Source organism: Lepisosteus platostomus, chromosome 9 (genome assembly GCF_059453375.1).
Source record: "Lepisosteus platostomus isolate fLepPlt1 chromosome 9, fLepPlt1.hap1, whole genome shotgun sequence".
Lineage (NCBI taxonomy): Eukaryota > Metazoa > Chordata > Actinopteri > Semionotiformes > Lepisosteidae > Lepisosteus > Lepisosteus platostomus.
Window position 1 is genome coordinate 35864267 of NC_142619.1, and position 9707 is coordinate 35873973.

Genomic DNA, 9707 nt, shown 5'->3' on the forward strand with positions numbered 1-9707 from the left:
AGCGGGTTTGTACCTTATGGTTGTGTTTTTGTTTACCTAGACCCACTTATTATAAGATGTGGGCCGGAGCACACATTTTTTCCCCTCTGTCAAAACATTCTGAAGTGAAAAGTAAGACCTATTCATAAAATTACCAGCTTTCTTGGTTTCATGCACATTACTTTTTTACAATATAAATCTTACAGCACTGATGGTTTCATTTTTCTGTGTGAATTATTTTTTTGTAAATGTTGGGACTTACACTGTGTATTGTATTGTATTCCAACTATTAAATAAAAATGATCATCCTGCATAAATTTCTCTCTGGGGTTGGACAATCTAGTCTTATGTTCCCCCTTAATTTAGCTAGTAAAGCAGCTTCACTGATCTCTACAATTTTTTTAGTGGTGCTGCTCAATCATTATAGCTGTGAAGTATCACCCAAGTGGGTGTTGTACTTCAGTCGTGGACAAAGTGGATTTTCTTCTTAGATGGAGATTGTTTTGTATGTATGTAAAGCTCTCGGGAATCAAAAGTTATATGAATGCCATCATTCAACGAATTTGTTTTCTTTTACTTTAACTTTTTAAGTTTACATGCACATTATAGTGCATTGGAGCTTGCAAAAATAGCTCAAATATTCAGAATCCATAAAAGTATCAGTAAAGTCAATGCTGACCCAAATACACAAGGACAATTGTTTGCAATTGAAAAAGAAAAAAACACAGTGATGTTGCTCAACCTCAGTCCCTGCAATAGGAATCACTGGATTCAAAAGACGTCAATGAGCAAATCAGCATTTTGGGGTGAACGGACTCCTTTTACAGTTTACCTTGGTAGCTTCTTAAGTTAATACAGTTTTAAATAATGTTGAAGCTGAACTCACCAAAAAATTCAGCCAAAGACGTAGCCTACAAAACTAAGGAAACAAACATCAATTATAAGACAGATGGAATTATATTCAGTTTCCTTAAGATGTAGTGCTGCATGAAACAGGCTGCAGTAAACTGAAAGACAAATCACTGTTTTGAAACAGAGAAATTTAAAATACATTTTGACATGATTCCCACTAAAACAATTATTCAAAAGGTAAAAGGTAAAGCAGCTACCATTTTGCAAACAAATGTTTTCAAAAGTATTATTTTAAGAAAGAAAACTCATAAACTTGTGTTTCCAATACCTATGTATTTTCTGGCCAGACTTTAAACGTTACGTAACGTTAAACCTGTAGCAAATGTGGAAATGTGTTTGCCCAATAAACATACTGTATTAAAATTCCACGCAAATTTAGGATTGGTAAAATAAATAGGAATTGCAACCTATAATAAAAAGGAAAACTAATAAAGCTACACAAACATTTTTGTTGTTTAACATTTTAACTACTTCATGGCGCACACTGGACATTATCTAATATGCAACAGCTGGGTGTATGTTTTTGAGCCAGGCCTACTCCTTGAAGCTGATGACTACTACAGATCCCACAGAGTGAGAGGGAAAAGCACTTAGCATCCAGATGACATTTTTGCTACATTTCATTTTGGGTCGATGCCCACATCTCACTTTGCATGGGGCCTGAGTGTATGCACACAGATCGGTGTTTTATACCAGATGCTTTTATTTGGCAAGATCAGGAGCTACAGATTTCGCTCCTTCTCCACAATATTTACTCCATTTTATGTTAAAATTCCTATTAGAAATAGGGCTCTACTGAGCAGTATTGTTCTATTACCTATTTCACTATAGTGCATTCCAAAAGCATCACCCTCCTTATTAGTAAAATAAGTGGTTTAGTGGTCTTCCTATTCGTTGTACATATTTCTGATCACAACAACTACTAATAAAACATTTTCAGTGTTTTTTTTATTATTCTTTGGATATTCAAATTAAGGAAAAAATGAAATCAAGGAACAACATGCTTTCATGAAAGAGCAAGGCAAGCAAGGCGTGTTGTACTGTAAATACAGAAGAATAAAACATGAACTAAATTCACACATCAACTGCTTGAAATATATTCCAAGTACTTCAGAATCTTTTCAAATCAAGCAGCCACATCACAGGCTGTTAAGAAAAATAGCGGCCTGCGCTTTAATTGGCTAACTAGTATTACCCTCTTTGCCTCTAATGTCAAACCTTGAAATCCATTTGACATGCTCAGCAAATCCCAACAACAGAAACCCAATACAGCCCTTTCTGTTCACTTATGCAAGATTGCTAAAATGAGCTACAGTACAAATGCTAAAATGAACTACAAACTGAAAATATATTAAATTACTTCATCATATCTATGGAAATCTGGTGTAGTGAATGTCTTTTTGCAAAAATTAAAAAGAGACAGATTTCCATTAGCACTACAAAGAACACAGTAATAAAATGAGAAATGCTATAGTGCTACTCATCATTAAAAAAAAAAACAAATTGATTGAAAAAGAAACATACCATAGCCATATAATGCTAAGATTTCTTTGAACAACTGCTTGGAAAAGTGGATTTATATATTTTGAGATAAGCTGCAGTTATTTTCCCTAATTAAATTTATCATCATGGTACAACAAGGTACTGTATATGGTAGTTGTGCAACATTTTCTTAAATGGCTAATTATGCTTTTTGTAAGTACAGTAAATAAAATTTTAACATTTTTGTAACCTGTTTATATTGACTGTTGTGTTTTCAGTTAAATAAGCCAGCCTTTATCAAGCCCTTTGCACATCAATAATGTGTCCAATATATGATAGAATTGAAGCAAAATTACTAGCTTTTTAAAGAATTTTAAGTCACATACTATATAAAATAGTTAGGGAAAATATTTAAGTTTTTAGTGCTTCCATGACCTGATTTTGGCTTTTGAAGTTGTACAACATAACTTAGAAATCAAGCTCTTGAATACTATTTAACATTCTCTCTGACCAAATCATAAATAAGTCTCTGGTGCTCTTGAGAGAAGCAGCATTTTGAAAAGATGCTTCATATCTGTTGCCTCAATATTTAAAGGGGAACTGCAATATTATTATTATATTCAGGGTTAGAAAGAGTCAGCATTGATGGGTGCATTTCAAACCACAGTTAAATTTAAATGTGCACAGTAATGTGTAAAATGTCCAACTTACACCACAAAATAGATTACATTTCGAGGTATGCAGGGCACCATATTCTGCGATTCAGAAGGAGGCAACCCAATGTCTGATGAGGTGAAGCAGCCCTATTGCATTGTAAACAAATAGGCTTTGTGAATACATCTGTTTTAATCCCAAAGAAATATTGCTCTCATCTTCAAGATGGTTTTACAGACAAATACAGGTTACTTGTTAACTTACTTGCCATGTCGTATCATTTCTGCAGTGAGAAGTCTGCTTCACACCCTGTATTTATTTGTTTGTACATCACATTACATTAGTCATTATAGTGACTAGTGAGCAGGAAGGGCCTCTTCACGTCGCAATTTGCACAAATGCTCGCTTTCACCTGTAGCAAGACCAGTAGTTTGCTACAATATGGAGACTATACAGTACTTTCACAAAGTTCACGATTTTGTAGTTAATTTGGTATTTGTAAAATCTTAAAATAATATATATTATGTTACCAAGATTTAATAACCTGTCTGAGAAATCGGGACTGCAGTTCCCCTTTAATTGATGAAAGTGCAAAATTACATTAAAATTATTTTAATGTATTCAGTACTCCTTGTAAATGAAGTGCTGGATACAATTACCTTTTGCTACACAAAACATAGAGTCTTTGAACTCTGTGTTCCATTACTCATGCTGTGCTTTTCCTGCTCTGCAAAACACATTTTATATTAGAATATGTATTCTGAGAAACTCACTTTTTTTCCTCATGGCAAGTTCTCCAATTCACATTCAGATCGTGTTTTTAACTTGTCATATTTGAACTGCATATTGATCCATGGGCACATTTTTATTCCTCAATTTATATTTGCAGGATGTACAGTACCAATGCGTTTATAGGTTCCTGATAAGCCATTTATTGTTAAAACTTTAGTCTTGTGCCACTTACAATTGAAAAGGCACACAGAACTGCATTGTACCATAACTTGAATTGTACATACAGGTATTACCTTGTAGTAATTCCATTCAACATGACCTGTTACCTGCATTGGATCACTTGAGTCAAAGACTGTCTCACTCCATTAATTAAAAACAACCCATTCAAGGTAACATGTTAAAGCCCTTCCAGAACAAGCTGAGATAATTAAAATGACATTTGGTGAACATTACAATGTCAGAGTAAAGAGAACTTTCATTCCTCACACTATTTTGCAAAGTAAAATTCATACAAAAAACAAATGCAAAGATCAGCACAAGCTTCTTTAACGAGAGAAATGACTAAAACCAGAGTAAACTTGCTCACATCTACGGTAAATAAACAGCTACTTGAAGTCGTACAGTTGCAACAGGGACGGCTGGGTCCTACCTCAATGATTTGGTCATGCAGTTGCAGTCCTGCCTTGTCAGCTGGTCCCCTTTCCAAAACTTTCGACACATAAATCCCTTCAGGCATAGACTCTTCCTGATAAAATAAGTAATTTAAAAAATCATAAATAAAGGCAATGTGAAATGGAAATCACCTCTCTTTGCAAAAAAAAAACACTGCTACAGTATATTTGTACACATTTGTTTAAAAGAAACAGTGAAAAGTGGGGATAACAGTGGTGTCATTAGTCAGACACATCCTGCAGCCTAGGGCTTTTTAAATTTCTGTAAAAGCTTGCATGGCATGAGAAGCAGAGGAAACAAAATGTCAAAAAATTATATTGGCAACACTATATTCCTGAGTGTTGTGCAGGTCTGTTTACACTTTACCATGAGGTTAAATCATAACATTGCATGTAATGCAAGTAAATTTAAAGGCACCAGTGGTGTTCAGATGCGCCAATATACAGTAGCTAGTTAAACTAGAATCATAAACCCATGCAGAGCAAAACAGCAAGAACAATAATCGATTCACTAATTAAACTTGATCAATATTTTTTAGAATGGGGTACTTATTTTCAAAATAAACACATCTTGCTTCTTTATCAGAAAATTTGCCGCTGTTTTACATTTCTGTCATACCTGTATAACAGTAGTGATCTGGGTTTTAGAAAGCACAAACCTTTAAAAAATGCAGTTCTGTCAAAATCCAAAACTGCTCCTTGATACTAGAGCTGGAGGTTCAAGGGCTATTTAGTTTACAATTAAAGAGGTTGTCAAAAAGGTAAGAAGTCAAAACGTCTTACATTAAATGAAAAAATAAACAGTTTACAATATTACTTTCAAGTACAAATTGATATCTGTACATAATACATAAATTGTTTTATTTCTCGGGAAATCCCTTTTGCCATTACCTGAAGTAATATTCCTCCAATGATATTGAATCCTAGACTGTCCTTCTTCCTATGGAGGGCTATACTCAGTCGGTGTAATTCTCCTCCCTAGGTAAAAGATAAAATAAAAAAGGTCAACAGAGTCTGGATAAGATTACTAAGATTCACTTGAACTTTAAACCACTAAAGAACTGAAAACTCTGAACTTGTCACTAAATGGCAGTTTTCTGTTTGCCAAAAGTATCTTAAACCTCAATAGAATGCCACTGTGAAGTACAGCGATGTTTAAAAATAAGAGTATTAAACACTTGACCATTCACCAGGAATTAACTATCTTTTTATAGATAACTGCAATTAAAGAAAACACAGATTTTTATTACTAGTAGTTATAGAACTTTACTGACACATTCCTTATTCTCGATTACTTTATTTGTTCACATACTGAATTTACATTCTCTTGTGATGGCTCTGTGATGGCCGTCTATTACCGGACTAACATTTTTATCTCGGCGACAATTTAAATTTGTGAAGTAGAGGAAGTACTGCATCACCCTGGAATTTCAGCTTAAAGAAGAAACATTTATACACATTAAAAAAAAACGTTCGCTGTTCGCGTATTAAAAATAAATGACAATTTGTATTAAATTATTATTAGCCATTACAAAAACAGATGTTACACCTTCGACAGTCCATGTGGAATTAACAGCCAACATCTATTTGCTGTATTGCTTTCTCACCTTGCAACGCCCAGTTACGTGTTTACTTAAATTGTTGATGTAGATTTTATATCGGTTAAACCTCATTTGGTATGTTAGTGCAGTGAGATCAACTTCATTTTGAAGGGCTGACACCCGAGCCAGCAGCGAGTTTTCTCTTCTGGCCAACCTGATGCCCTGTCTCTTGGCTGCTTGCTCCACGTTAGCGCTCTTCACCTGCAGGGCCCCACTCTGGGCTCGCAGTGCATTCAAACAACAGTGATTTCCGTGCACAATGTCTTTGTGGAGCAAAAGTAGCCCGCACCCATTCTGACACATCTCAACCGGTCTACAGTCACAGCTCTCCCTCATGTGCGTGTCCATGTCCTTCAAGCTGAGCACTTCATTGCACCCTTTATTTCTGCACCGAGACGGACTATAGTCACACATTTCTGTATGATACCCCAAGTCCTGAACTTTAACTTTTTTTATACAGCCTCGGGAGTGATACAAGCATCTGATGATGAGTTTTTCAATGAGATTTTTCAATGGCAGGACCTGGTGAAGCTCCTTTGCAGAAATGGGCTTGCAGTACAGCGGGCACTGCCGCTGTTGTACAGACCAAGGTAGTATACAGCCCGCACAGAAAACGTGTCCGCACGGAGTGGACATAGGGTCCTCCAGAACTTTGGTGCATAACCTGCACCTGAAGTCGGGGTCCACGGAATCCACGAAAAGTTCCACGTCAAGTCCCATTATTGTAAGTAGCACCGAACAATGGTCGTTAAGTTAGTAAGTTTGTCCCACTTTATGCGTTTACGATGGATACTTTTCAGTCACCGACTACTGTAGCTGTTACTGACCTGGCGGTTTGCTTGTAATGAAGTTTTCAGCCGACCGATCCTACCGTATTTCAACTAAATCGGGCGCTTCAAAATTGTCCCCTTAAGGATACGGTATTATTAAAGCAAATCGAAACATTGTCAATTAGTCTTAAAAAGTTAATTATGAATACCAAAATATAATGCTTTACATTGCCAGGGATATGTCAATATTACTTTTTTAATAGGACACGCATTAATTACCGAAACATGCAATACTAAAATTACATTACACTTTTTATTGTTAATGAAAACCTCTTTCACTTCTTGTACTATAATATTCTTATATATATGAAACCTTGCTAAACCCCAAACTAAACTGAACAACATATTTACAATGAAATAACTCTTAACGTGCTTTGAAATGAAGAGCTACGTTTGGACTCATTCATACTGTTAAATTAAAACGGGAGTTAAAGCGGTCTTTTAAAATGCAAACAAATCAATCTTGCATTAATGCTAATTGATTAATTAAAAGTGGATGCCAACATTTATAAACAGAAACAAAAGACAGTAGGCCTTATCCACCAATTTTCTATCTGCTTTATCCAACACAGGGTTTCGGGAGAGGCTGAGCCTATCCTGGCAAGCAGTGGGTGCAAGTTACCGGTACACTCCAGACTGGACAGTCAATCGCATGGTACTCTTAGACACAGACACACTCACACCAGGGTCAGTTTTCTCGGAAGCCAATTAACCTACCAGTATGTCTTTTGATTGTGGGAGGAGACCAGAGCACCCAGAAAAAAAAACATACAAACACAGGAGAACATACAAACTCCCCATAGATAGCACCCCAGGTCTGGAATTGAACCCAGGACCCCAGCACTGTGGGGCAGCAACACAAACTGTGCCACCATACCATTCCCAATTGACCTACTCATATGCCTTTAATCAAATTCAAAGACTACCTAAGAATGCTTGTCTCACGGACGTAATATCAATAATTTGGTCAAGAGACCTGAATAGCAATAAATTTGATGTAAAATACAAGCTACTCAGAAAAATGCTTATTTAATAAAATATGATGCCCAGGGAGAAAAGGACATCATACATTAATTTTACAGTGGTAGGTTGTAGGATGCCACACCTCATGCCATGGTAATAAAAATAAAACATGTAAAGTTCCCTTTAGTTACCTCTTTCCATTCTCTTCATAATAATAATTATAATAAAAACAATATTCATAAAGGTTTTATTGCATAAAATATCTTAATATATTTCACAAAATTTTACAGTTAAAGCAGGAGTAATTAATATGTATGAGTTGTAATGTTATATGTAATAGGGGCTACAGTAGATCACTGTTATACATAGGTTATCCAAAATGCAGAAAAAAATAATATAGCAGTTTATAACCCAGGGTTAAGACTGGCAACAGAGAAATAAATCACTACTGTATGATCATCTGATGTGCTGAAACTACAGAATCATTTTAAACAGCAGGTTAAGATGAAGAAATCAATATTGAACTGGTTAATAATGCTTCTTGACACAATAATATTAAGCAGAAATTGATGATTTTTCACATACAGAGCACTTGCAACATGAGTCTGGCTATTACATCAAAGGGCCTGGTTTTCAAAAAAAATCTTTGGGTAAATTAGTCTAAGTATGAATTATTTTAGTTCCAAAAAGTTTTAGAAATGTTTATAATTCCATTAGATAGATAGATAATACTTTATTAATCCCGTAGGGAAATTGATGAAATCTCATGTTATTACATTGAAGGTCCTGGTCCTGTTTTGACAGGAGTTTTTTGTAAAGAAATTAAGGTCTGTCAAATTGTTATTGACCTCTTATTCGTCAGTTCAAGTTCAAGTTCAAGTTCAAGTTTATTGTCATTATACTCATATACAGGTATATGGCATAACGAAATGCTATTTAGCTAGCTCAAGTAGTACAAAGAAAAAAACAACAACAATAGAATTGTATAACAAAAGAAAGACAGAGACAACAGGCAGTGTGCAAAAACAACAACAGGCAATGTGCAAAAAACAACAACAGGCAGTGTGCAAAACAACAACAGGCAATGTGCAAAAAAAACAACAGGCAATGTGCAAAAAAACAGAAAGGTAACAGGTTATGTGCAAAAACATGCATCAACAGAATGAAATAAAGGGATAGAAATCATGGGGAGTGAGCTTTTGACATGTATGGTAGAGGTAGATTTTCAATGTGTGTTTGGGATTTTGGTAAGAAAAAAGGCACTGTGAGGTTCAGATCATAGGTGAGAGGTGAGGTGAGAGTGAGAGAGGCTGGGAGTTTAATAATTTGATAGTGCGGGGGTAAAAACTGTTTCTGGTAGTCCGGACCCAAATGCTCTGGTACCATTTTCCAGATGGTAGCGGATCCTACAGTCTGTAGCTGGGGTGTATGGGGTCTTTGATCATGCTTAGAGCTTTCCTCAAGCACCGTCTGTCATAAATGTCCTGTATAGATGGGAGGGCAACCCCAATGATGGACTGGGCAGTTTTCACCACCCGCTGTAGGGCTTTGCGGTCAGCAGTACTACAGTTGCCATACCAGACTGTGATGCAGCCTGTCAGTGTGCTTTCCGTAGTGCATCTGTAAAAGTTAGTGAGGATCTGGGGACATATCTTAGCCTTCTTCAACTGTCTTAGGAAGTACAGGCGCTGTTGCGCTTTCTTGATCAGACAGGTTCTAACGTACTGTAAGCATGAGGACACAACTCTGGACCCATTCTAAAATCACCATTATTTTTTTTATTATATGGTGACCAGAACTCATACAGCATACATACTCAACACCATACAGCTTTCAAGATATGCCTTAACTAAAGTCATACATGCTGTAGTAGTCTGCATATT

At 35.9% G+C, this 9707-nt stretch overlaps 1 protein-coding gene across 1 annotated transcript in view; it reads right to left on the reverse strand.

Moving 5' to 3' along the window:
* The window catches only part of LOC148654903 (PDZ domain-containing RING finger protein 4-like), a 192093-nt gene extending 185230 nt beyond the window's left edge, over positions 1 to 6863 (reverse strand). The window contains exons 1-3 of the mRNA XM_088644814.1: positions 6038 to 6863; positions 5322 to 5408; positions 4409 to 4504 (exon numbers count right to left, since the gene is read on the reverse strand). Coding sequence (XP_088500940.1) covers positions 4409 to 4504; positions 5322 to 5408; positions 6038 to 6751 — 897 coding nt within the window. The 5' untranslated portion in view covers positions 6752 to 6863. The remainder of the gene's footprint in view (positions 1 to 4408; positions 4505 to 5321; positions 5409 to 6037) is intronic.
* Between the last annotated feature and the right edge of the window lie 2844 nt (positions 6864 to 9707).